The following is a 27,995-nucleotide window of genomic DNA, read 5'->3' on the forward strand; positions in this document are numbered from 1 at the left end:
GCCAGTGTACAAAGTCAATTGTGCTGAGTGCAAGATAGAGCCCTAAAAGTAATTCTGTTATTGCAAGTTTTACATTTCAATAATATTTTGCCATTTTCACCTATTTCAATTTCAACAAGTGCTGTGGCGTTTGTCTCGAGCCACCAGGGGCCTCCAGTAGTCACCAGGGTCCACCAGGGTCCACCAGGGCCCACCAGGGTTCACCAGGGGCCTCCAGGGCCCACCAGGGGCAACCAGGGGCCTCCAGGGGCAACCAGGGGCAGGCTAGTGTTATTGTTAGCTACATTAGCCTATTTAGCAAACCAGCTCGAAAACAAAACTTTACATTGTATTGCAGCACAGCAACACCGTGCAATGCATAAACTGATGACCGGACTAAAGCAGCAAAGTAAACCAAAAAAAATCGACATTAAAACGACCAACATAGTACAAATACAAAGAAAATACATCTTAATATGGGCGCTGCCATCTTTGTTTTGCGAGTTGTACGTTCCCTCCGTTCAGCTCGGTGAACTGTGAGGAGCCCCGAGTGGGACGGCTGATATTACGACCAAAAGGGGGCGTGTCTCGGTGAAATGAGTTTAAGTTTAAGAGACAAATGGAACGCAGCATTAAAGCTCGTTCACAGTTTGTTTACTGCGATCGTTGGTTTGAGGAAGCGGCGACTGAAGATCAGTTTGTCTTCCGGAACAATGAGTCAGAATAAAAAGGGAAGCTGTGAAACCTGACGTCTGCGAATCTCAGCCGGATTTGGAGGAATAAATGAAATGTTATGAAATTCAGAAACGTTTGTAAAGTGATGAGTGGACAGTTTGTACGAGGGAGGAGGAAGCACAGGGATAGCAATCTCCTCCTCTTCCTCCTCCTGTGTGGGACTGTTTCTGCAGAGACATCAACGAGGTGAGTGAGTGTGTGTGAGATATAGTTCTTATAAAGTTATATTGTTATATATTTATAAAGTTATATTGTTATATATTTATAAAGTTATTATATATTTATAAAGTTATTATATATTTATAAAGTTATTATATATTTATAAAGTTATATTGTTATATATTTATAAAGTTATATTGTTATATATTTATAAAGTTATTATATATTTATAAAGTTATAACGTTATATTGTTATATATTTATAAAGTTATATTATTATATATTTATAAAGTTATAATGTCATTAGATTAGATTGTGAAGAGATGTCGGACGCTGTCACTGTAATCTTTAAATCCAATGATGATGAGATAATAAATGTTATCTTCACTGATTGTTATTCATATTATTCATATTATTATTATTATTATTTTGATATGAAAGTAATTTTTCAGTGTTTGTTATTTTCACTTGTTTTCTGTTTAATGTTTAACTTTAAAGTCTGTCCAGTTATTATAATTAGTTTCACCTACAGTGTCTCTAATGTCTCTCTCTGTTGGATGAGTGAATATCAGAAGCAGCTCTGGAGCTATTGATCGAATCTCTCCACAGATGGTTTATTGTTATTGATCAGTTCCCTCCAAGATTCTGCCTTAAAAGGTCAAATTCGGAAAAAAGATGCATTTCTAAAACATTGTGATTCAGGTTGAGATGTTTTTATTTTCACTGAAATTACAGAAGAAAGTAAAAATGTTGCTCATGTTCACACAGAACATCAGAGAGTCCCTGCAGGTCTGCAGCAGTTATATATATTAGATTTTATATATTATATATTATATATTAAATATAAAATATTATTATAAATAACATTACTGCTGGTAATGTAAGATGTTCATGATTTCATCAGCACAACTAAAACCAGGAAGTGAGTTGGTGATGGATGTCTCAACAATGATTGGTCAAATCTGAGGAAAAGTTGTTGTGGTCGCACACACACACACTCACACACACACACACACACACACACACACACACACACAAACACACACACACACACACACACACTCACACACACACACACACACATACACACACACACACACACACACACACACACACACTTTGTGGGAGCTTTCTGTCCTCCTCCTGTTGAATATCTCCGTCTGTAGAATATCTCCGTCTATATATATATAGATATATAGATATATATATAGATATATATAGATGTATATAGATATATATAGATATATATATAGATGTATATATAAGATATATATATATATATATATATATATATATATATATAGATGTATAGATATATAAAGATATATATCTTATATGAGATAAACTCTGAACTATGAGAAAGTATCTGGTAGGATCAGGATGTCGTAATCATGAGGATATATGTTGTAATGTTCATGCAGTCTGTTTTAAGATCTGTGTGACTGCTGACTGATGAAGACTGTGAGACTGATGAAGACTGTGACTGCAGACTAATGAAGACTGTGACTGCTGACTGATGAAGACTGTGAGACTGATGAAGACTGAGACTGTAGACTGATGAAGACTGTGAGACTGATGAAGACTGTGACTGCAGACTGATGAAGACTGTGAGACTGATGAAGGCTGTGAGACTGATGAAGACTGTGACTGCAGACTGATGAAGACTGTGAGACTGATGAAGACTGTGACTGCAGACTGATGAAGACGTTAGACTTTGAGTTAATCAGATCTGTCTCCAACAGGAGGAGAGACATCGTCATGATGACAGACTTCCCTTATGAGAAACAAACAGACGGAGACTCACTGTGGACCAAAGGTACCTGTCTGTCTGTCTTTCTGTCTGTCTGTCTGTCTGTCTGTCTGTCTCTCTCTCTGTGGTTACGTGAGAAATAGTCCAGTTGTTGAATCTTCTGACTTTACACCTCACAGTCCGTTCTCATTCCCAGGTCCTCAAATACAGACGCGAGTGGTGTTCAGTTACTGCAATCTGCAACTTCACCACTAGATGTCACTAAATCTTTAAAGTACATTGATGATAGTTTTATTTCTTTGGGCTATTTTACACAGAAATATATAGAATTATTTACATTTTAGAATCTAAACGTACAGATTGTTTATTTATTTAAATAATATATATAATATCATATTGTTTCCTCTTTATTTTATATTGTTTTAGTTTCTTTAAGCAAATTCCTGATAAAACGATTCTGACTCTGACTTGATATTCTCTTTATATTGTCTACAAACTGTCCCTCTCTCTCTCTCTACCTGTCTGTCTGTCTGCCTGCCTGTCTGTCTGTCTCTCTCTCTCTCTCTCTCTCTCTACCTGTCTGTCTGTCTGTCTTTCAGACCCTCCTGTCTTTCTCTCAGGATTCTCCAGGTTCAGACGCTGGTTGCTTCCTGCTGTCACAGCTGTAGTCGCTGCAGTTGCCCTGATCCTGATCATAGTGCTGGCAGTCAGCAGTGAGCGCACACACACACACACACACACACACACACACACACACACACACACACACACACACACACACACACACAAAGATGGACATCTCCACTTCCTGAAAATAATAAACATCAGGATACGAGTCGAGTCGTGAACAGAGTTGACGCCCTTTTTATATCTTAAATAACGAATTAAAACTAAATAAAATGAACACACAGAGTTCAGCATCTGAAAATGATTTAAAAGTCATAAATGAATGTGTGTGTGTGTGTGTGTGTGTGTGTGTGTGTGTGTGTGTGTGTGTGTGTGTGTGTGTGTGTGTGTGTGATCAGATGTGAAGACGTCGAACCGTTTTTCCTCTATGGAGCAGTCCCTGAACGCCTCGATGCAGCAGGCCCAAGGTAACACAAACACAACAACCAGAGAGTGAACAGGTTGTAGTGGAGCTTTGTCCCTCTGCTGTCCAACACAGAGTCCAACACAGAGTCCACAACACAGAGTCCACAACACAGAGTCCAACACAGAGTCCAACACAGAGTCCACAACACAGAGTCCACAACACAGAGTCCACACACACAGAGTCCAACACAGAGTCCACAACACAGAGTCCAACACAGAGTCCACAACACAGAGTCCACAACACAGAGTCCAACACAGATCCACAACACAGAGTCCACAACAGAGTCCACAACACAGAGTCCACAACACAGAGTCCACAACACAGAGTCCACAACACAGAGTCCAACACAGAGTCCACAACACAGAGTCCACAACACAGAGTCCACAACAGATCCACAACACAGAGTCCACCACACAGAGTCCACAACAAAGTCCAACACACAGAGTCCACCACACAGAGTCCACAACACAGAGTCCACAACAGAGTCCACAACACAGAGTCCAACACAGAGTCCACAACACAGAGTCCAACACAGAGTCCACAACACAGAGTCCAACACAGAGTCCAACACAGAGTCCACAACACAGAGTCCAACACACAGTCCACAACACAGAGTCCACAACACAGAGTCCACCACACAGAGTCCACAACACAGAGTCCAACACAGAGTCCACAACACAGAGTCCAACAACACAGAGTCCACCACACAGAGTCCACAAGTCCAAACAGAGTCCAACACAGAGTCCACAACACAGAGTCCACAACACAGAGTCCAACACAGAGTCCACAACACAGAGTCCACAACACAAACACAGAGTCCACAACACAGAGTCCACAACACAGAGTCCACAACACAGAGTCCAACACAGAGTCCACAACACAGAGTCCAAGAGTCCACAACAAGTCCACAACACAGAGTCCACAACACAGAGTCCACAACACAGAGTCCACCACACAGAGTCCAAACACAGACCAACACAGAGTCCAACACAGAGTCCACAACACAGAGTCCAACACAGATCCAACACAGAGTCCACCACACAGAGTCCACAACACAGAGTCCACAACACAGAGTCCACCACACAGAGTCCACAACACAGAGTCCACCACACAGAGTCCACAACACAGAGTCCAACACAGAGTCCACAACACAGAGTCCACAACACAGAGTCCACAACACAGAGTCCAACACAGAGTCCACAACACAGAGTCCACAACAGAGTCCAACACAAGCACAGAGTCCACAACACAGAGTCCAACACAGAGTCCAAAAGAGTCAAAGCTAACATTAATGCTAACACAGAGTGGAACATAGTGTCTAACAAGATTGTAAACAGAGTTAGCTAAAGAGTCAACACAGAGTCACAACACAGAGTCCAACCAGAGTCCAACAAGTCCACAACACAGAGCAAAACCAAAATCAACAACTGTCTGTTAGCTGGATAACGTTAGCTTGCTTGCTAACGTTATGATGCTAACTTATATATTCTGATTTTAGCCAACAATAAATAATGCTAACAGTACAAAGCTAACGCTAGCCAGTGGAGCGAGGCAGAGGCATCCAGCTAGCTAACTGTAGCTAAGCTAACTGGGGTTAGCTGTGTCTTGGCGTCGCGGTGTGGGTCTGGCGTCGGTTGCTTCAGGGTGTTGGCTGACGGGCTGACCTGTAAACAACGAGCTAGTTAGTAGCATGGAGCTAATGGTCCAAATAACATTGCGGATACTAACGTTATTTTCCGGGTACGTTTGTTGGCGGCGCTGTTAACGAGGAGATTTAAGGATTAACAGATAAAATGTGGATTTACTCAACATGCTAATATGCTAAATACTTCCTGTGTCTCTTTCCAGAAACAGCTAAAGCGGTTGAGCTGCTGCAGGTTGCTGTGGATAACAGCAACAACCAGCTGAACACGGGTCAGTCTTTACCCGCATTAAGTACCAGGATGAGGCAGTAATTATTGATCCATAATGACGCTGTATTAATGTGTGTGTGTGATTTCAGTGGCGGAGGCCATGAAGCATCTGTCCGTCGTGGATTCTCTCAGCAGGACCGTCGCTTCACTCAAATGTTACCTCGAACGCATCATCAACAACAGTACACACACACACACACAGTGGTACATTCACAGTCCACATTTACACACAGACAGACCCTCTCACTGTCTGTCTGTCTGTCTGTCTGTCTCTCAGGCTCAGTGAGGGACGGCTGCTGTCCGGTGGGTTGGGCGCAGTATGAGTCGGACTGTTATTATTTCAGCACCACGGTTCTGTCCTGGAACGACTCCAGAGTCTGGTGTGAGAAAAACGAAGGTCACTTGGTCATCCTGCTCACGGACAAGGCATGGGTGAGACAGCCTGTCTGTCTGTCTGTCTGTCTGTCTGTCTGTCTGTGATGTAGTTCTTGGTCCCCAGAGGATGAAACTCCTCCAGCGCCACCAACAGGTTGAAGAGTCCTCAAACACTAACGATGGATCAGTCAAACTTTCTTTACTCAAGTAAAAGTGTAAAAGTATTCTCTTGGTTTCTCTGAAGGACATTTCTACTGTACTGAAAATAAAATGGTCTGTCTGTTCAGAACTTTGTGACCCGCCATACAAATTCTCAACTCTTCTGGATCGGTCTGTCGAACTGGAGGAGTAGACAGTGGGAGTGGGTCAACGGGAACCAGTACAGGATGGACCGCAGGTACGAGCTCTGATGACTGCGTTTCTAAAAGCAGAAGTCGATTTATGGAAGTAGAACTTAAATTACTTTACTTAATTTAACTTCCTGGTTTCCAGGCGCTGGTTGCCCGGGCAGCCTGACGGCTGGAGAAGTCACGGCCCCAGATATCAAGACTGCGCTCACCTTGACAGCATCGGACGCCTCAACGACGTGTACTGTGACACCAAGATGCGCTACATCTGCCAGAAACACAGCCAGCGCATCTGAGTGAAAACCAAACCGCCACAGAGTGTTCGGATCTCCTACGGACAGCAAACACATCGTAGATTGAATCACAGATAAATAATGATGAACACAAATTACTGTTTGTCCAATAAAATCTCTCAGTAGGAACTACGAATGTTCTTCACACTTCAGCTTCTTTTAATGCCAACTGCACTTTCAACCTCAGCTGTCTCACAAATATACTTCAACTGCTCCGAAGAATCAACAGTTTAAGACTTTAAATCAAAAAACATTCTGAGATTTTGGCCTATTTTGCTTCCATATATCTGCTTTCAGACTAGTGGAAGGAAAACATCCAAAATATAAATGTATTTACTTCATGTTGTGTGTTTAATAACTGTCATAATAAGAATAATCAACTGGGGAAGTTTCACATTAATATCTGTTGGTTCCATGTTGAGTCTGTCCACCTGCACTGAAGGTTTCATACAACTGAACCAGGAACAACAGAAACTGTAAAGCTGACTCTTAAAAATACAGTTTTGTCTTTTTAATGTTTAATTAAAGATATTTACACTGTAAAAACAATGAAACTACCTATAAATACAGACGAACACTGCTATAATACAAATACATTTCCAGCAGAGTGCTGTTATTATTGGATTGTTATTATTTTAATGTGAATGTTAAAAGTTATAGAACTGTAATAAAAGTCATTATCTGTGAGATTACAGTAATTATTGCTGTTTACACTGATAACAACTGTATTTGGACAGTTTACCTTATACACTGATAAACAACATTTATTCAACTTCCATCATTATACAACATATCTGTCAGTTAACTAACTAATACATTAAAGTTACTACTACTACTTAATTGTCTCACATTTTACATAAGTGTAAGTGTATTAATGATTAATGAAATTACCAGTTCTATGTTCACTCTATTAAATAAACAGCAAATATCTGTGAAAAAATATATTTAGTATTTTAACTTTTTATTTAAACATATATTTTTCATTTTCTTTAAATAAGCAGTTATTTTATCATTATTTAACGCGACAATAACATTTTTCACATTATTTTACATTCGACACGTAAATTCACAGGATATTTTCTTAATTTTATTACATGAATTTAAAAAATACAGAAATAATCTAATAAACAGGAAACCCCTTTAAATGTACAGATTGTTTGACAGTGGATAATCTGAAGGCTTTTACAACTTTTACAACAGACGTGTTTTCTGATTTCTGTTCTTGGAATATATGAAAATTAGTTAACTAGTTAATTATATAAAACCTAATTTACATATTTAAACATTATAGAAAAATAATACGGAAAATAATTGTGTAAGTAAACAACTGGGGAAGTTTCATCTGTTATCTGTTAGTTTGTCCTTCCTGGTTGTTGGTAGGACAGAGTGACATCAGCACACACACACACACACACACACACACACACACACACACACACACACAAAAAAAAAACACACACACAAAACACACACACACACACACACACACACTGTTTTCCAGTTCAAAGTGCGTTTCAGTGTGTGTGTGTGTTTCAGTGTTTCGGTGGTCAGTGACCCCTCGGCTCAGTCAGTCAGTCTGTCTGTGAGTCGTCACCGCGAGGAAGAAGAGGAATAAGAAGAAGAAGGAGCAGAAGAAGAAGAGAGCGGGCCATCGCCATGACGACAGAATACCACGACAATGCTGAAGATGACAGCAGCTCCTTCTGGAACAAAGGTACCTGTCTGTCTCTACAGCTGCCTGTCTCTACAGCTGTCTGTGGCTGAGCACACTCTCTAAACCTGTCTGTCTGTCTGTCTGTCTGTCTGTCTGTCAGAGCCTGCTCATGTCTCTTTCTCAGGAGTCTCCAGATTCAGACGCTGGTTGTATCCTGGTCTCACTGCGACGGTCATCCTGATCCTGATCATAGCGCTGGGAGCCAGCAGTGAGTACACACACACACACACACACACACACACACACACACACACACACACACACACACACACACACAGAGTCTCTCTCACACTTTATATAATATAAACTTCATTGAATGAACTGCTGGGGGTGTGATGGAGGTGGATGACAGCAGGTACTTCCTCCGCTGTTTCTCATGTTAAAATGTCAGCTGATGACAACAACAAACCACAAAATAACAACAGACTATTATTGGCAGTTCCTCACAGACACAGACTCTCCCAGAAGCAGCTCATACGTTTGTTGTTGTTTTGTTGTTTATTTGTGCGCAGACACGAGGACGTGGAACAGACTGTGGTCAGTGGAGAACAATGTTTCCAACCTGACGGAGTCACTGAGCGCCGTACAGCAGCTCACCAAAGGTACCACACCCGTCTGCTCCTTCATAACACACTTTATTATTGTTGTTGTTGTTGTTGTTGTTGTTGTTGTAACAGACTCCTGGGTTCCTCTTCCTGTCTCAGACGCAGCTAAAGAAATTCACCGGCTGAAGTTCGCTGTAGAGAGCAACAAGGACCAGCTGAGCTCAGGTGTCTGATCACTACCTCAACCAGATTACTAATCAATAATAACAATAATAACAATAATAACAATAACTGTGTTACTTTCACACTGTGTGTTCAGTGTCGGAGGCGTTGAAGCAGCTGTCGGCTCTGGACTCCATCAGCAGGACCGTCGCTACGCTCAAATGTTCCCTCGAACGCTACATCAACAACGGTAGAGCAATGTTTGTTTAACAGTGTGACAGTTATTGTTTCATCCACAAGAGGGCGCTCGGCTCACTGATATAGTTCATTTAGAAATTTCAGACAATAAAATAACCTTTTATACTTCAAACTGAGTTCACTAAAGAATTTAAACTGTGTTGGAGTTACATTTCTTTAAACTTTACATTAACCTCAACAGAAGGTTCTCCTGAGCAACCTGAGCTCATCTACACACATTATGTCTGACTGCAGGAACCAAACTCTAAAGATGGGAACGTGCTTTCTGAACGTCTCTGGTTACAAATATATCTGTGGTAGAAATCTGGTAACAGACAACTGTGTCTTCCTCCCTGCTAACCTGTCAGTCTCTCTCTCTCAGGCTCAACAGCTGACGGCTGCTGTCCTCTGAACTGGAATAATTTTGGCACCAGCTGTTATTTTTTCAGTAAGACGCCTTTGACCTGGGACGACGCCAGAGACTGGTGCAACGGACACGAATCCCACCTGGTCATTCTCACCACCGACGACGAGTGGGTGAGGAGCCGAATCTATATCCAGAGGGAACAGCAGAGGACCCAGGGTTGAGCCCTGTGGGACACCGTTACCCACATTTTAAAGGCTTTATTATTAAAAATCCTCTGTCTGTCTGTCTGGTTCAGGACTTTGTGACCGGTCATACCTCGGGCGCCTTCTACTGGGTGGGACTGACTGATGAGAGGACAGGGAAGTGGGAGTGGGTCAACCAGACACCGTACGTCATGAACCGGAGGTGAGCTGTTTCCTGTCTGATATCAGTTTGTACAAACGCGAAAAACACTGCGAGGGGGCTGCGTTTGGTTTAATGCTACAGGTACAGATGTTCGGAAGACAAAATGCAGACAATACTACAAGTAATAATATGCTAATAGACTGAGGCTAAAGCTAAAGCCATGTTATATCTGGTGTTTTCAGGCGGTGGAAACCCGGTCAGCCTGACAGTTGGACCGGTCACGGTCTCGGCCCCGGTGATGAAGACTGCGCTCATCTTCACAATGACGGACGCCTCAACGACCTGCACTGCTCCAGCAGGATGCGCTACATCTGCCAGAAACACAGCCAGCGCAGTTAAACAGGCTCCGCCCACTGTCACCTGAACAATGATCTGATCCCAGCACAGCAGACTGATCAGTTCCTGCTCGTCTCCTGTCCAGTTTATTGATCATCTGTATTCTGTACCACAGAGCTCTTTGTTCAAACTATTAAAACTCATCAATCAGACAAACAGATATAAAATATGATTGGCTCATATTTTTTTCATTCATTCTCTTGTTGTCTGAAAAAAAAAAACATAGCATAACTAAGTATAGGAAAGGATGAAAGAGGTGTAGCTTAGCCAGCTGGTTAGCACTGTTAATAATCCTGTTATTATTCAATAGGAACTAAAGAGTGAGATTTATTTCTCCTTTAAACACAAAGTTGTTCCCAAACTTCTTGTCTTCTTTTTCCAGTCTGCTTATAAGTACATCAAATGAGATCTCCTTGTCACCGGGACGAAAGCATCAGAAGATTGTTTTCTTTTCTGTCGTTACCGGTGCATTGTTGCATCTGCTAACTATACTAGCAGCTTCCATTAGCTAGTTAGCATTCCTATTAGCTTTTGGTTTCCTCAGATGTTTTGAACTTACCGCCTGTAGCCTTCACTTTGACCCATACTGTCATACCTGAATTTAAGACTTGTCTTATCTCTCAGTCAACATCTTAGGATTCTACTAAAGCTAACTAAAACTAATCAATCTGGTTAGTTTACAACTGTGTCTTACTTTAAAGTCCAATCATCACTGAATCTTTTCGAGACAAACTACTTGTTTTTCCATAACCATAACAGATCCTCTCTTCATCTCTGAGTCTGGACAAGTGGCTTCTTGATTCTGGTTTTGCCACGTACTCTCCTTGTCCAGCATTCCTTCCGTCAATTACTTTGGTCACTCCTTCAGGATCAGGACTGCCACCTCTGCCTCCTATAGACTGGACTGGTGTGAGGAAGGCTTGGGTCCATTTAACTAACTACACCATATTTTACGGGTCATTCAATAATGAACAGTCTGCGTCCTCAGGCTCAAAGAGATAAATAGATGCTATTAGATGGTTGTTCATGTATTCAGGTGTAGTGAATGCATCATGTTCTCTCATCCTGATGTGTAGTTTGATAGCGTGCAGACACACACAGAGTTTCAGCCTCTTTCTGACCACAGCTCAGTGGTTAAAACTGAGAGAAGCTGTCAGGCACACAGCTACAAAATCAGCTCCTGTTCACTTCCTCCAACTGAACTGTTGTTTACCTGCACAGAGATCCAGCTTTTACTCTGAAATTCATCATGAAGTCATTTTATAGTGAAAGTGGAATCTTAATCTCTAAAAAGCAGTTTAACTGTCAGTGAACGCATCACATCCCTGTTCTTATTTACATTCTGTGTCAGGTGTTGCTTTATTTTTCATCTCAGAGTTTCATTTTGTTTTCTGACTCTTTTCACTTCCTGTTATGGTTCAGCTCTTTTTAAAAGTGAATTTATCTGCTTTATTCTAACTAAATGACTCAACTTGCTCACCTTCAGTATGAGAGGAAACCACAACACTGCCAGTCACAGGAAGGAGGAGGGTTTTACTTGATGTGACTGTGAACTGATCAAAGTATAGATCTCATATAACAAGTGTTAGGATGGAGGGAACATCTCTACTGTGGCTGCTCTGTAAGTACACTAAAAACATCAGCTTAGAGAAATACAACCAGGAGAAATCCATAGTTTTTACGACACTTTGATGTCAGTCTGTCTCAGAAATGCTCCTGTAACATTAACATCTGTTTATCTGAAAGGTTGTGAAATTGCTTTTAAAGCAAATTCTTATTGTGTTCTTTTTCATGCACTGTTATTGTTGACTTTTCCTTTGTAAATAGAAGCATAATCTTCTTACAGTGTATGAAATGTAATATTTCTCTCTGTGTTCATTTGTTCCTTTATCAATGTTTTTAAGAACTAGTATTTAAGAACATTTATCAATACTTATAATATATACTTCGTGTTTGTTATTAGGTAACATCAGTGGGCCCTCGACCACACGTAATGAAATATGTACAAAAGCCAACTTGTGTTTGTGCTGTGAATAATGCAAATTAAAAAACAACTTACTTTTGTTTTGCTTTTTGTTCTCTGAGATTTTGATGCCCTTGTAGTGGTGTGGTAAATGTGTGGCTTCCTCGCTGTCTGTCTCTCCTCTGTGGTGGCTGAGCGGAGCAGAGAGTTGACGACGGCTGCACTGTGCATGAAAGCTTTGCCAGTAAAAACACCAGTGTGACAGCTGACTTAAAGCATCAGATCTGGCTCAATATAGCTGATACTGAATACTTAAAAAATTAATTGATTGGCACCAATACTGAACTCTGAGAATAGATCGTGACATACCGACGTGTCTGGAGGGGACTTTCAACATCAAACACAATCAAAGATAAGAAAACATTAATATATGAGTAGGGTTGCAAAGGGGTGGACATTTTCCGGTAAATTTCCGGAAACTTTCCAACAACTCTCCATGGAAAGATAAGCTGGGGAATTTGGAAACATTCCAATTTGGAATTATGGGAATTAATGGGAATTAATGGGAATTTAGGAGAATTAACTGGAAAAGTTGGGTAATTCATACAAACTCCATCTCATACAAACATACAGTAAATATAAACATTTCTGCGCCTATATTGAGATATATATTTTCTTTGTATTTGACTACGTTGGTAGTTTTAATGTCAATTTTAAATGCTCTTACACACTGTTTACATTGCTGCTTTAGTCCGGTCACCAGTTTATGCATTGCACGGTGTTGCTGTGCTGCAATACAATGTAAAGTTTTGTTTTCGAGCTGGTTTGCTAAATAGGCTAATGTAGCTAACAATAACACTAGCCTGCCCCTGGTGGCCCCTGGTGGCCCCTGGTGGCCCCTGGTGGCCCCTGGAGGCCCCTGGTGGCCCCTGGTGGCTCCTGGTGGCTCGAGAAAAAATGGGCAAAATATTACTGAAATATAAGACTTGCAATAACGGAATTACTTGAAATGTTAGTGTTTCTGTAGAAAAACATTATTATTTCACATTGAACTTGTTTAGATGATCCACAATCAATAACAACAAAGCTGCTGCACTGGTGGCGTCCATGTTCTTTCAGACTCGTAATGCCCAAAGAAAAATGGAACGCTATAAGTGGTACAAGCCGGGTAATTACGTCACGTTCTCGCGTCAGAGCAACTCCGGCGGGGGATTTATGAGACAAATGGATCGCAACATAAGTAGTAGCCCAAACCATTGACCTTTAGCTTAACATATGATGGTAGCCAGCATGCTGCCTTTGATTTACTATGGCTATGGTTATGGTTATGGTTATATGTGTACAATACAATTAACCCAAATAGGTTAATAGCAATGGGTTATGTATCTCCCCCCCCCCAAACAAAAGAAAAAAACTCCCATATTTTAAAAAATAAATGTTGGCAAGTATGTAGTAGCCTATGCTGATTACTGCGTGTGTGCATGTCATTGATGAATATAGGGAGAACATTCAACTAGAGTTGCATTAAATCAGGTTGTTTTAAGCAAGATTATCCTGCAAGATGTTTCTTTTCAACTACATGTAAGTTCTCTGTTATAGACTAAGAGTATTATAACAAGCAGTATTAAAAATATCCAGTTTATTCCCATTAATTCCCATATATTCCCGTTAATTCCCATGAAAAGTTTCTAACTTTGAAAATTCCCAAAATTTTGCAACCCTACATATGAGGCCCAATATGTGTGTGCTGCTCTCTTGTTGTATAACAGCCTCAAACCAACCAGAGTGTCATTTCTCTTTAGTTCTGACCTCACTGCTGAGCTGCACCACAAACCAAGGTTAGTGAACTTCTATCAGTCTGAAACTCTCTTTTCTTCCAGCAAGATTAGTATTGGTGACAGAGATACACAGCAGTAATAGTAGTGAAAAAAACAACAAAAATAGAAGAAATATGATGAATAATTATAAGATATTGATGACAAGGATGATAACAACCATAACACTGATGATTATGATGATGATAAAAAGAATTAGCAGTGGATGTCAAGCAGGATGAGAAAGCACAAGAACTCCGGGGAAGAAGTGAAGTTAGTAACATGCATTAATGGGACATGAATGAGTGCATAAAGAGAGAGGAAGAGAGGAGCTCAGTGCATCATGGGAAATCCCCGATAGTCTAGGCCTATAGCACATAACTAAGGGATGGTTCAGGACTCACCTGATCCAGCCCTAACTATAAGCTTTATCAAAGAGGAATGTCTTAAGCCTACTCTAAATGGGAGAGGGGTCTGCCTCCAGAACCACAACTGGAAGCTGGTTCCACAGGAGAGGAGCTGGTAACTGAAGGCTCTGGCTCCTGTTCTACTTTTAGAGACTATAGGAACCACAAGTAGCCCAGCATTCAGAGAACGTAGTGTTCTAGAGGGGTAATAGGGTACTATGAGCTCTTTAAGATATGAAGGGGCCTGACCATGAAGAGCTTTATAGGTGAGGAGGAGGGTTTTAAATTCTATTCTACATTTTACAGGGAGCCAATGCAGAGTAGCTAGTACAGGAGAGATGTGATCTCTTTTTCTAGTTCCTGTCAGTACTCGTCCTGCAGCGTTCTGAATTAATTGGAGCGTTTTAATGGACTTATTGGGGCAACCTGATAATAAAGAGTTGCAGTAATCCAGAGTTGAAGTAACAAATGCATGGATTCGTTTTTCTGCATCTGTCTGTGATAGGATGTGTCTAATTTTTCTAATATTACGTAAATGAAAGAAGGCGGTCCTAGAGGTCTGCTTTATGTGGGAGTTAAATGACAAATCCTGATCAAAGATAACTCCAAGATTCCTGACAGTGGTGCTAGAGGCCAAGTTAATGCCATCTAGAGTAACTATATCTTTAGACAGTGAGTCTCTAAGGTTTTTGGGGCCAAGTACAAAAATTTAGTTTTTCGAGTTTAACATCAGAAAATTGCAGCTCATCCAGGATTTTATGTCCTTAAGACATGTTTGTAATTTAGATAATTGATTAATTTCATTGGGTTTGATCGATAGATATAACTGCGTATCATCTGCATAGCAATGAAAGTTAATGGAGTGATTCCTAATAATGTTGCCTAAGAGAAGCATATATAAAGTAAATAGTATTGGTCCAAGTACAGAACCTTGTGGAACTCCATGACTAACTGTAGTATTTATTGAAGATTCATCGTTAACATGTACAAACTGCGAACAATCTGATAAATATGACTCAAACCAGCTTAGTGCGGTTCCTTTAATGCCAATTTGATGCTCAAGTCTCTGTAAAAGAATATCATGGTCAATGGTGTCAAATGCAGCACTAAGATCTAATAATACAAGTACAGAGACAAGTCCATTGTCAGAAGCAGTCAGAAGGTCATTATTAACTTTAACCAGAGCTGTCTCTGTGCTATGATGAACTCTAAATCCTGACTGAAAATCCTCAAATAAACTATTGTTATGTAGAAAGTCACAGTGTTCAGTAACAGAGGCATTTTAGGGCCTTTAAGGAGATGTGTAGTTTGATTGAAAATGTAATGCATTATCAGTATATTTTTTAACATCCTCTTCCTCCAGCCTCTCTGACTGTGAGTCCCAGCAGCTCTCAGATGTTTGAAGGACAGTTTGTCTCTCTGAACTGTGAGGAGGACGACAGCTCTGCTGGATGGACTCTGAGGAGGAACACAACCAGAGAAATCAGGACTCAGTGTGGAAAAGACTGGGGAAGATCAGCTGGTTCTTCTTGTAACATCAGCCACATTGCCTCATGGCAAGGTGGAGTTTTCTGGTGTGAGTCCAGAGAGGGAGCAACCAGTAACCCCATCAACATCAGTGTCACTGGTAAGATCAGACTGTGGAGTTAGTGTTGATGAAGCTGTGTGTAAATGGATGAAATGCTGTAGTCTGTCTCTGTGTTGAGGTGGACCAGTGATCCTGCAGAGTCCTGTCCTCCCTGTGATGGAGGGAGATGATGTCTCTCTGCACTGTAAAACAAAGACCCCTCCCTCCAACCTCACAGCTGCTTTCTATAAAGATGGCTCCCTCATCAGGACTGAGCCTACAGGTCACATGACCATCCACCATGTTTCCAGGTCTGATGAAGGCCTCTACAAGTGTCACATTGGCAGTCATGGAGAGTCTCCACCCAGCTGGATCACTGTCACAGGTGAAGAGGTTACCTTTGATTTCAGGACTTATTTCATCCAGATATTCACCTGACCAGGTGGGATTCTCTCTGCAGGTAAACCTACAACCACAGCCCCACCCACCTCTGCAGCCCCACCCACTGCCTCCAACTCCCTCCAGTTTGTGTTCAGATTGCTCTACCACCTAGTGATGTTCTGTCCGTACTGCATCTCCACTGTCCTCATGGTGTCTTTGTATCGACAGAGGTCCACAGGTAAAACTAATCAATCAATCAATCAATCAATCAATCAATCAGTCTGGTGTTGATGATTGACAGCTGTCTCTAACAGAAGTTTATAAATGATCTATATTTTATTTCTAACCTGCTCTGACTGCAGGAAATAATCTGCCCGTCTCCATGGTGATGACCCCGCCCACCCAGGCTGAGCAGGGATTGGATGGTGACTATGATGATGTCATCGGTGATGTCACCACAGAGCATCACTTCTGAACTGATCCGATGTGTTCAATGTGTTCTTAAATGAAGCTAAAATGTTCAAATAAAACTCACAGATCACAAACATTAGAGGACCCCAAACACTTCCCTGAGGAACTCCACATGTTTGTTTCCATCCACAACAGTTATGTGATTATTAGGAGTTGGTTCATTAGATAAGCAGTAGGTGGCGCCAATTATCCAGTCAGAAAAAAATTAAATTTGGTGTTTAAGACCCTGAATTGAATTCCATGACAGGTTTAAATGGTGTTGTCTCCATTGACATTTATTCTAACAGCAAAATAATTCAGTGTTTTATAGACAGTTGTCTTATTGAATCTGTGATAATGCTGAAAGATTAATAAACTAAACCAAATGTCTCCGCTGACCATCACACTTGACTACGAGCTCAAAATAGGAATTCTAATTCCTCCCAAAGGTGTTCAGTTCGGTTGGGGTCTAGAGTCTGACTAGTACCCTATTACCCTTCTACACTGCATTCTCTGAACCAGCTTCCAGTTGTGGTTCAGGAGGCAGACACCCTCTCCACATTCAAGAGTAGGCTTAAGACATTCCTCTTTGATAAAGCTTATAGTTAGGGCTGGATCAGGTGAGTCCTGAACCATCCCTTAGTTATGCTGCTATAGGCCTAGACTATCGGGGGATTTCCCATGGTGCACTGAGCTCCTCTCTTCCTCTCTCTTTCTGCACTCATTCATGTTCCATTAATGCATGTTACTAACTTCACTTCTTCCCCGGAGTTCTTGTGCTTTCTCATCCTGTTTGACATCCACTGCTATTTTTTCTTTATTATCATCATCATAATCATCAGTGTTATGGTTCTTTTCATCCTAGTCATCAAGATCATAATTATTATTTCTCATATTTCTTCTATTTTAGTTGTTTTTGTCACTACTGTTACTGCTGTGTATCTCTGTCACCAATACTAATCTTGCTGGAAGAAAAGAGAGTTTCAGACTGATAGAAGAAGTTCACTAACCTTGGTTTGTGGTGCAGCTCAGCAGTGAGGTCAGAACTAAAGAGAAATGACACTCGGGTTGGTTTGAGGTTGTGATACAACAAGAGAGCAGCACACACATATTGGGCCTCATATGTTAATGTTTTATTATCTTTGATTGCGTTTGGTGTTGAAAGTCCCCTCCAGACACGCAGGTACGTCACGATCTGATCTCAGAGATCAGTACTGGGGCCAATCAATTCATTTTTTAAGTATTCAGTATCAGCTACATTGAGCCAGATCTGATGCTTTAAGTCAGCTGTCACACTGGTCTTTTTACTGGCAATGTTTTCATGCACAGTGCAGCCGTCATCAACTGTCTGCTCCACCACCTAAAGTCGGGTGTGGCCTATTTCCTTTTGTCTGAGGTAATCATTTTGTTCATAGAAGGCACACACACACACACACACACACACACACACACACACACACACACACACACACACACACACACACACACACACACACACACACACACACACATACACAACACACTAGCAGTGAGCAGATCACATGCAGTGATATGCTTATCCACTCAAGCTTCATGCAAGTTACATAACATCAGCATTTTAGAAAATAGAACTGTAATTGTATGTTAACAAAATTCTCAGTCGCTGTAAATAAGCTCAGTGCGGTTATGTCCCATCTTATGCATCATCAAATTTCACATTGCCATCAGATGTCAAAACTGTCATGTTACTCACCAAGGTTAATGTGATGGCTGACTGAATAGTCTGTGAGTGCTTTGTAGTTTGGCTCATAGCTACTGACAGCTAGTCTCAGACAGTCTGTGAGGTGTTTGTCAGTGAGGTGGCACTTTGATTTGATTATTTTCATCTGTGAAAACGTCATTTCACAGAGGTAAGTGGATCCAAATTAGGCACTTACTCTTAGTGCACATGAGGTGATGAGGGGAAACTTCTCCCTGCTGACAAGTCCCCCAAAGTTACTGTCCTGTGATCTTACTTTCAGCTTAATGTCATTTTGCAAATCAACCATCTCCATGTCAAATACCTGCTGAAATGTGACTGCTACCTGTTCTACATCAATGGTCAGGAATGGGTTCAAGACGAATGCAGCAACATCTTCCATGAATTCACCAAAACGCCGACTGAACTCTGCTGCCACTTTGTCCAGGTGAACACAGTAGGCTTCTGCTCAGGGTGAAGCGTCCATGTGACCGATGGCCTGTGACATTTTCTCCAGGTTGGGGTTTGTGAAGTGTGTCAGTCGCCCGTTTTTCAGATGTGTGTTCCAAACACCAAGCTTGGCCTTGAACGCATGTGGGGCAGGTGTCGGTCTTTTCCCCGGAGCTCGTTGTTCAGTGCGTTCAGTTTTGCCGTGAGGTCTGTCAGAAACCCCAAATCCAGCAGGCACTGATCATCTGATCTCCTCATGCTCCTTGTTCCTTCCAACAAATCGCTGCAGCACTTTGCCACGACTCAACCACCGGACATCAGCGGAGGAGTAGGTCTCCGCACACGGCATCAAGTTCATCTAATAACCCCTTGAATAAGTGGTGCTGAAGCGCTTTTGCTCGAATCGAGTTAATCAGTTTGACCACCAGTCATAACATGCAAAAAATTCACGACCTTCCCCGCCAAGGCCTTCTGGTGAATGACACAGTGGTAATTCACAAAGTCAGGAAAATCATGGTCATTACGGCACAGCGCAATAAATCCAGCGTGCACACCGCGCATCGCTGGGGCTCCATCAGTGGTAATTGCCAGCAGTTTGTGAATGGGTATGTCATTATCGCGGACATTTTTAACTCGTTGTAAATATCCTCACCTCTCGTTCTCTCCTTTAAGTGCAAAAGAGTGAGGAGATCCTCTTTTGTTGTAGAGTCCAGGAACGCCATCCTGACAAATACAACAAGCTGCTTCCTCCTCACCACTGTATTAGGGCCTCTCCAGATTTCCTCTTTTAGCCAGTGCTAGAGTTTGGTGACACAGCATACACACACACTTGTCTTTCACCATGGTGAAAAGAAATTCCGCTTCCCATTCTGGATGGAAATGATATGTTTTCGACTTCTTTCTTGGAGCCTCCACCATGCCAGCTGACAACATTGCAGTCTATCGGCTATTAACTGCTAGTGCCGTATACTGTCATTTTTCGACAGTTAATGTGTCAGTATCTTTCTTTGATCTTATTGGTCAATTTAATGCAGCCTGTGAGGCTGAAAACATAGAGAAAGATAGTACAGAGAATGGCCATTGTTTTTTTTATGCACCATTATCTCGCGATAACGACTTATTATCTCGTTATCTCGATATAACAAAGATAATTTTCTCATGATAACAAATGAATTAATAATGTGTTCGTATTGATTTCAACCCACAAGAGCTGCCTCGAACGGCTTCCGTAGCCACTGGCTGTAGCTGTAGCCGACCGTAAGTTACACTTTACGTTAGTTTGTTTACTTGACTGGAAGCTGTTTGTGGCAACTCTTGTAGGTTGAATTCATTCGAGATAATAAGTCATTATCACAAGATAACAGTACATAGAAAAAGAAAAATCCATGGCTTCCGTAAGACAGAGAGAAAGAGAGGCGCTTGCAAAACTGAACATTAATCAGCCATAATGTATTTGTGTAATAATTTTTCTATTATTTTCGAGATCTACAGGGAATGTTTTCAATGATCTACCAGTCAGTCGCAATCGACGGGTTGGCGACCACAGTCCTAGACCATGTGACCCATGTAACCAACACAGCCCTCACCTGGAAGAACTCCCTCTGACGTGATTCAGATCAGTCATTCCCACTGAATAGATGGCCGACTTTTGTCTCTTATAAAATATTTAAAATGTGTCAATTGCTTTTAGTAAAAACCTTCAATGACTTTATTTTATTTTATTTGTTTCATTGTTGGAATTCAGTTTAAAACATAAATCATTCAAACACACTTACCCATGCTGTTCACACTGTATATACTGCTGTCATAACTGTACATAGTAGTTATGTCTGTTTTGCTGAGATATCTCAAGAAAATCGATGTGATGCAGAAATAACAGTAGAAATGCTCAGGAAAGTTATTTTATGCACAGTGAACTGTCGCCATGGTTTGTCATTTTATAAAAAGTGGCTCCCCAGAAATTATGCTAAACGGTAGTAGACTTTTTTGTATTAATTGTATTCCATGTATATAATAAATCTTTGAATATAAAAATGACTCAGTGAAATTGGTTGACAAATGTAAACCGTACAGTGCTTCTTATCCAGAAAAACTGCAGCTGAACAAATCAGTCCAAAGTGTTTGTGAGTGTAGTTTACAATCATATACTGTGTAATAATAATCCACACATGCACTGCAAGTAAAATAGAAAAGGTGGTTTAATATTTACATTATTATAGATATTTACATTATAAGACCTCTTTATACCTGACTTTAAAAGGTTTGTCTGTTTTCAGCTCACCAGCAGTCTGATGGATCAGTGCAATGACCAGGGATGGAAGAAGAAAATGTACTGTTGTTACTGTGTCCTCTAGCGTTTTAGCTTTTAACATTTTCAAACACTTTGTATTTCAGACTGTCGATACGTCTCTGTTACTTATTCTGCTGTTAGAGTCACAGGTTACTTCATTGATAGGGCTTTATATTGTCTGTCCAGGTACTGATGTTACTGAGGAAGGTGGCTGTGTATCTATAGGTGATGATCAGTGCTGTGAACACTGTACACACATCACATGGTACACACTTTATGTTGTGGCCTGAAGGTACTTTAATAGTTCTATCACATTAGATTATCATGTTCCCCTTACAGTAATGTTCACTTACAGCTCATGTTAAATGATCCACTCTGTACTACAGGCCTTTTTATAGAGCTCCTTGTTTGTTTTCTCATCTGTCGTGTATCTTTTAATCTATCCTTCCCTCTTGTTTTTTCTTTCTTTGTTTGTATTTACATTCTCCCTATGTTTGTGTTTTTGTGTGTTGTTATGTTTGTTTATTTGTTGTTGGGAAAGCACTTTGGATCTCTTTGTCAAAAAGGTGCTATATAAATAAAGTTTTACTGACTTACACTTACTTACCTACTTGTATCTGAGTGCAGGTTAAGGAATTCAACTATTTCACTTGAACTGAATATTGTAGTACTTTTTCCATCCCTGGCTCATTTAATGATATTGAATGTTTGAATTCCTTTTAGTCTGACCCTTTCCTGGGACCAGTTTGTCGTGGGAGACCCCACCAGGAGCTGAGTGCTCCAGACAATACAGCTCCCAGGATCAACGGGTACACAAACCCCTCCACCACGATAAGGTAGCAATTCACAGAGGGGAGACATTGTTAGTTTGCACTGAACCGTACAGACAGCGGAGAGCCTCAAACAGCACAGACAATAATGTTGTATCATGATGTGTTCAGGTGTAAAGAGCTCTGTGGCAGTTCAGAGGAGCTGATCACCCACTGCTTCATCAGCAGCTGGTTCTGATTTACTCTTTTTCTTCCAGAGAACCATTCCAACAACAACAGCTGAACAAATCAGACCGAAAGCTATCAGTCCAACTGCCAGTCCAATGTGTTTGTTTCCATCCATGTTGGCTGTGTCTTTGTAGTCTCCATCCATGGTGTTTTTGCTGTTGGAACCTGAAGATGAAAATGTACATTAGTCAGGAAATGACTGAACAGAATCCATTTCTTCTTCTATATCCCTCATGTTTGACTCTGAGAATCACCCTGAACTCCACTAACTCACCTGAGGCTGTGACCTCCAGTTGGATGGTTCTGATTGTCTTCCTGTCAGTGATGCCTGTGTTGTCTGAACCACCTTTAGCAACTCGACACTCATATGTTCCTCTGTCACTGATGATCACGTTCTTTAGAACTAAAGACACGTTTCCATCCTTCAGCTCTCTGTCTGTCAGATCCACCCGACCCTTAAAGGATGGATGTTGGTAGTATGGATCTAAGTGTCCATCACTGTAATAGAGGACGTACTCTGGCTCCAGGTCAGTTCTGGTCCACTCTACAGCTCTGATGGAGCCATCACCAGCTGAACATGGCAGAGTGACATCACCTCCAGGATTCACTGATATCACTTGTTGCCCTAAAAACCAACAATAAACATCCAGAGAGAAAAAGTTGTTCAGGGAAATAAAGCATTTTCACTTTTATATTAGAGACAATTTTGACATGTAAGTAATGAATTAAAGAAATGATCTCTCCCACTCTGCACTTGTATGCAATACAAATCATATTTGAATCCATACAACTATAATAATAATAATAATAATAATATAATTGATCGCTGTCTGGAGGAGTCTCTCCCTCTTTAAAAGTGTCCTACAGCAGAGTCTTTACCTGAATAAACTGGATTCTGCTCACTGTGTATTTTCCTCATCTGTACATCTGTTACTCAAATTTCATTAATAAAATACTCTTATTGGCTTTTTGTTTGCATTGGCGTGGTTGTGTATGTCTCCCCACCGCTCTCTTGCTGACCTCTGACCAGGTGTGTGTGTGTGTGTGTGTGTGCAGGAGCTCAGCACACACACACACACACACACACACACACACACAGCGACTGAGTGGATGATGGAGCACTGTGCGCAAAAGTTTCATGTATAAATCATCTGGTAAAGCTGCACTGTCACCACCTGCACTATCATAAAATATCACATCTAACAAAGTCTGAACAGTTGGGGGGTCACATTCATGTTTTTTCTAACAAAGGCAATAAATAGTTAATAATAACAGAAAAATCCATTGACAGCAGTAAAAAAGGATAGAGCATGTCTTCTACTCTAACGTGGGGGTATTTTCTGGCCACCAACAGGGCAGGAGGGGTGAATGCAAGGCCGATAATGGAGCCTCCGTACAGCGTTCAACAGCCTCAGCTGCCAGCGAGGCAAAGCGTCTCATCTAAAGTACTGTTGGCTGAAATAAGCTGCTGTAACTATTCACCTGTAGCAGAGACATGTTCTCTGCAACTGAAACATCACTCAACAGCTAATGTGGCTGTGACAGGTTGCGAGTAAGCTAGGCTAGGCTAGGCTAGGCTAGTTAGGTTAGTCAGCGTAGTGAAGTAAAATGGTAGTCAGATCCACACACACACACACACACACACACACACACACACACAAACATTGCTCACCTTGTGCAACCGGAAAAAGATTTATAATGACCAGGAGTTTAAACACGATGAAACCAACGGATCGAGTAAATTTGAATGGAGCCATTCCGCGTGTTTCCTGACAGCGAGTCCTTCCGGTGTATGAGAGGGAGTAGCTATAGGTCAGGGGACGTCGGTCGTACGATATTACGTTTTCACCGGCTGTTCATCAATAACAACACGCACCAATTTCCGGGTCTGTACATTAAATATTATCCAGGCGATCAACCTGACCTGAACCTGGAATTTCTATCTGAGTTTTAACAAGTTTAGTCCTTAAAACAGATAAAGTAATTATTAATGAATAATTATTGTAGGTGACTGTCGATAGTACCAGCATTAGTACTGTATTTATCTCATTATTACCCTTAATCTGTCATATGACACTGAAACTGAACATTTAATGACCTGACCATTATTTAGGACAAGGCACTGCATTTATTACTACAGAGAAATAAAAACATCATTATATGTAATAAATGTAGATTTGTCAAACGAGACTTTCTGCTTCTTTAAAAGTTTCCAGAATCCTCAAATAATCCTTTAATTATCTGGATGAAAAAAACATGTCCACTGTAAAAATCCAGGAAGTTCAGTAGTTTGAAGATTCATCAGATGATAAAACTGCACTCAGGTTTATAACACAGACTGTAGGTTGTTACAGCAGCAACTGATTGATCTTCTGTTGCTGTGTACAGGTGGATGCTTCCTTTTACCTGAGCACTGGGGGAGGGGAGGGAGGGTGTGGTTACATTCAGCTGAGCAGGTATTTTCCAGGAAACAATCTGTATGAAAAGATACAGCAGATGGTTTCTGATCAACAACTGGTGGAAAAATACAACATGACTTTTACTCAAGTATTGGACTTGAATGGAGCCACTTGCCTTTCCTGACCTCCAGCATTATAGCTTAGGGACATTTTCATGAGGTAACTGGTCAATGGACTGTGCTTATATAGGGCCCTTCTACTCTTTCAACCACTCAATGTGCTACATGCCACACAAACCCCATTCACACACACTCATACACTGATGCACAGTATCAGGAGCAAATCGGGGTTCAGTGTCTTGCTCAAGGACACTGCGACATGCAGCGAGAGCGAGAGGAGCCGGGGATCAAACAAGCAATATCCCAGTTAGTGGATTAGCTTTACCTCTGAGCCACAGCCGCCCACAGCTGTGTCATTTAAAGTAGATGCCACATTTGATGAGTTTTGGACGTGCAGGAAAGGATGAAGGATTGTGACACAGTCTGAGTTTGTTTAGCTAAGGTCGGTCAGTGGAGACTCAATTGTGTGAAATGATACGAAAAGTGAAAAATGCATTTTGATAACGTGAAATCAAAGTGATCAAACTGTGTCTGTGAGCAGCAGCCTGTTTCTTCCTGGACACTAGTGACATCATATGATCTCTGATTGGTTGCTCTGTGTGTGTAAGCGGTCAGTCCGGTTCGGCTTTAAATGAATTCAGTTTGTCTTCCAAAACTCAATAATCCATAGACCAGGTCCAGTACTGTCCTGTTAGTTGTTTATACACATCATCATAAAGGACGGTGCATTCAGGGACAGGACTGACAAATGAAACCACTTTGTTTGCCTACTTTACATGTTCGCTCAACCAGCTACACAAGAGTAAAGACGGGACAGTCAGTAATTCAGACTCTGTGTAAGAACCCTCCTCCTCACTCATGATACACACACTGCATTGTCTCCCATGAAACCCAGAGATTAGACTGTTTGAATATCTAATGTAGAGGTAAATGGTTTCAGCTGCAGCAGCTGCACTGAAGGCTGTTTGTCAGTCAAACTGTACAACATGTGGGTCAAGAGCAGGTTGCTGTTCGCTAGACCCAACAGAGAAACAGTGAGTCACCACAAAGTCACAAACTCTGCATAATTAGGCCGAATATAATGCAAATCACCACACAAGAGGAGGAAATGGAGTCACAACAAGGAGACAGGGAAACTGTTCGGACAACAGTCGTGATGCTCTTCTGTTCTGTGTGTTTTTAATGTAACAACATTTTACTCCTGATCTCCTGAATATCACACAGGAACCTGTTCTGGAAGATAAATGAGAAACTGCTCATTAGTGACGACGATGTGAAATGTCCTCATCCTCACAGGTCGTTCCAAAACCCAAAGAGGTTCCCATCCCATATCTCCACTAGAGGCCTGAACTGGCTCAACACCAAGCCCAGATATGGATCCTGATCAGTCTATGACAGCACTGAACTTCCTCTAGTCTCCATCTCCAGCACCTTAAATTAATCCAGAACATAGACCACTCCCCAAAACACATTGAAGACAACATGGTGGACAGGAAAGTACCCGACAACAGAAATAAATAACAGAAACTAATCCAGAGAAAAGCAGAATGCAAAAGTCAGTAAAACATTTATTTTATTACAAAAGAGCATAACAATCATATTGGAATTATTTATGACTGATATTGTGAATGTGATGAGTCACAAGAATTAATTATAAAACTTGTGACGATGTGATTTTTGGTCTGTCTGAAGGTCAGAGCATCGCAGTGCTTCAGGTCTGATTCGGTTCGTTGTGTCACATCTTTGCAGTTTGTACAGATTTCTATTTTCATTAACTTCATTAAGTCAGTTCACCTCATTCAGACAAAAACAGAGTTCATATTCGTTGGGTAATATGTATGTTGATGTTGCTACAAAGAGAAGTAACTGTAAGATGATGGTGAAGTAATGAGGGAATACATAGCATTTACTCAGTATTATGTCTCTCTCATTAATTAATGAACTGCTCTATAAATGTGACTATAGTTCCTCATTGTCAGTCAGAAAGGAAACAGCTGACACATGGTCTGTGTGTTGAGTATTAACCAGCAACCTGTGGCACTTTCAGTAGTCTCATAAAGCAGTAGGTGCACACAGAAGTGTTTCTGATGGTTGGTAGCCTGTGTCTTACAACCTGGCCTTCAGACAAACTGCAGACAATGCTACAATAAATATGCTAATAGACTGAGGATAAAGATAAAGGTAGGTCTATCTGGTGTTTTCAGGCGGTGGAGACCCGGTAAGCCTGACGATTGGGTCGCTTACAGTTGCGACCCCGGTGATGACTCCTGCGCTCATCTTCACAACGACGGACGCCTCAACAACATCAACTGCTCCAACAAGTATCGCTACATCTGCCAGAAACACAGCCAGCGCAGTTAAACAGGCTCCGCCCACTGTGACCTGAACAATGATCTGATCCCAGCACAGCAGACTGATCAGTTCCTGCTCGTCTCCTGTCCAGTTTATTGATCATCTGTATTCTGTACCACAGAGCTCTTTGTTCAAACTAATAAAACTCATCAATGAGACAAACAGATATAAAATATGATTGGCTCATATTTTTTTTCATTCATTCTCTTGTTGTCTGAAAAAAAAAAACTAATGAGGACAATACAGCGATTCAAATATTAAAGTGAGAGAAGAATTTATTCATTAACTGTAATGAAAACTCTCAGTTTATACAACAAGAACATGTCGGTCGACACTCAGAAACAATCTACAGCTTCTTCCAAAATACAACAATAAGTATTAAACAAAAACCTTCAGAATATCCTGAATGTTTGTCAGAACATATCTGTGTTTCTGAATCATTTTAGACGCTTAAATATTTCAATATTTGGTTCCAATTAAATATTAACGAGGTTCAAAGGAAGAAAAAGTCATAGCATAGCATAACTAAGTATAGGAAAGGATGAAAGAGGTGTAGCTTAGCCAGCTGGTTACACTGTTAATAATCCTGTTATTATTCAATAGGAACTAAAGAGTGACATTTATTTCTCCTTTAAACACAAAGTTGTTCCCAAACTTCTTGTCTTCTTCTTCCAGTCTG

General features: G+C 41.0%; 3 protein-coding genes and 2 long non-coding RNA genes across 7 annotated transcripts; 4 read left to right on the forward strand and 1 right to left on the reverse strand.

The window, feature by feature from the left end:
* Window positions 1–740: 740 nt before the first annotated feature.
* Window positions 741–7,330, forward strand: LOC127358943 (asialoglycoprotein receptor 1). 2 transcript variants are annotated; one of them, XM_051392532.1, is made up of 9 exons: window positions 741–900; window positions 2,615–2,688; window positions 3,243–3,335; window positions 3,648–3,716; window positions 5,564–5,629; window positions 5,718–5,810; window positions 5,906–6,060; window positions 6,291–6,400; window positions 6,496–7,330. In XM_051392532.1, exons 1-9 carry the CDS (start codon window positions 773–775, stop codon window positions 6,644–6,646), a joined length of 939 nt encoding a protein of 312 aa, XP_051248492.1. In that variant the 5' UTR covers window positions 741–772; the 3' UTR covers window positions 6,647–7,330. The 2 variants fall into 2 exon arrangements, with proteins under 2 accessions (XP_051248492.1, XP_051248491.1); XM_051392531.1 differs by having other exon boundaries at window positions 742–900; window positions 3,222–3,335.
* An 853-nt stretch (window positions 7,331–8,183) lies between these two features.
* LOC127359033 (asialoglycoprotein receptor 1-like) lies at window positions 8,184–10,576 on the forward strand. Its single transcript, XM_051392669.1, has 8 exons — window positions 8,184–8,357; window positions 8,458–8,565; window positions 8,870–8,959; window positions 9,062–9,127; window positions 9,222–9,314; window positions 9,684–9,838; window positions 9,964–10,073; window positions 10,256–10,576. The coding sequence occupies exons 1-8, from the start codon at window positions 8,300–8,302 to the stop codon at window positions 10,410–10,412; spliced, it is 837 nt and encodes a 278-aa protein (XP_051248629.1). The 5' UTR covers window positions 8,184–8,299; the 3' UTR covers window positions 10,413–10,576.
* A 1,354-nt stretch (window positions 10,577–11,930) lies between these two features.
* Window positions 11,931–21,693, forward strand: LOC127359032 (Fc receptor-like protein 5). 2 transcript variants are annotated; one of them, XM_051392667.1, is made up of 6 exons: window positions 11,931–12,030; window positions 14,175–14,210; window positions 15,957–16,220; window positions 16,300–16,545; window positions 16,603–16,779; window positions 16,904–21,693. In XM_051392667.1, exons 1-6 carry the CDS (start codon window positions 12,000–12,002, stop codon window positions 17,014–17,016), a joined length of 867 nt encoding a protein of 288 aa, XP_051248627.1. In that variant the 5' UTR covers window positions 11,931–11,999; the 3' UTR covers window positions 17,017–21,693. The 2 variants fall into 2 exon arrangements, with proteins under 2 accessions (XP_051248627.1, XP_051248628.1); XM_051392668.1 differs by having other exon boundaries at window positions 11,937–12,030; window positions 16,621–16,779.
* A 156-nt stretch (window positions 21,694–21,849) lies between these two features.
* LOC127359034 (uncharacterized) lies at window positions 21,850–24,835 on the reverse strand. Its single transcript, XR_007882589.1, has 3 exons — window positions 23,676–24,835; window positions 22,721–23,373; window positions 21,850–22,611 (listed from the first exon to the last, which is right to left on the reverse strand). It is a non-coding gene; the product is annotated as an uncharacterized LOC127359034 (long non-coding RNA).
* Window positions 24,836–25,999: 1,164 nt separating this feature from the next.
* Window positions 26,000–27,489, forward strand: LOC127358970 (uncharacterized). The gene is made up of 2 exons (XR_007882572.1): window positions 26,000–26,519; window positions 27,169–27,489. It is a non-coding gene; the product is annotated as an uncharacterized LOC127358970 (long non-coding RNA).
* The last annotated feature ends 506 nt before the right edge of the window (window positions 27,490–27,995 follow it).

This window comes from Dicentrarchus labrax, unplaced genomic scaffold, assembly GCF_905237075.1.
Source record: "Dicentrarchus labrax unplaced genomic scaffold, dlabrax2021, whole genome shotgun sequence".
In the NCBI taxonomy this organism is placed as follows: Eukaryota; Metazoa; Chordata; class Actinopteri; family Moronidae; genus Dicentrarchus; species Dicentrarchus labrax.

Excerpts from the sequence above, each read along its gene's own strand:
- LOC127358943 (XM_051392531.1), top strand. The coding sequence starts at position 773 with ATGAAATTCAGAAACGTTTGTAAAGTGATGAGTGGACAGTTTGTACGA. Across the intron at positions 901-2,614 it reads TCTGCAGAGACATCAACGAG|GAGGAGAGACATCGTCATGA; the intron begins GTGAGTGAGTGT and ends TGTCTCCAACAG. Across the intron at positions 2,689-3,221 it reads AGACTCACTGTGGACCAAAG|ACCCTCCTGTCTTTCTCTCA; the intron begins GTACCTGTCTGT and ends TCTGTCTTTCAG.
- LOC127359033 (XM_051392669.1), top strand. The coding sequence starts at position 8,300 with ATGACGACAGAATACCACGACAATGCTGAAGATGACAGCAGCTCCTTC. Across the intron at positions 8,358-8,457 it reads CAGCTCCTTCTGGAACAAAG|AGCCTGCTCATGTCTCTTTC; the intron begins GTACCTGTCTGT and ends TCTGTCTGTCAG. Across the intron at positions 10,074-10,255 it reads CCGTACGTCATGAACCGGAG|GCGGTGGAAACCCGGTCAGC; the intron begins GTGAGCTGTTTC and ends TGGTGTTTTCAG.
- LOC127359032 (XM_051392667.1), top strand. The coding sequence starts at position 12,000 with ATGGAGGGAACATCTCTACTGTGGCTGCTCT. Across the intron at positions 12,031-14,174 it reads ATCTCTACTGTGGCTGCTCT|TTCTGACCTCACTGCTGAGC; the intron begins GTAAGTACACTA and ends ATTTCTCTTTAG. Across the intron at positions 16,780-16,903 it reads GTATCGACAGAGGTCCACAG|GAAATAATCTGCCCGTCTCC; the intron begins GTAAAACTAATC and ends CTCTGACTGCAG.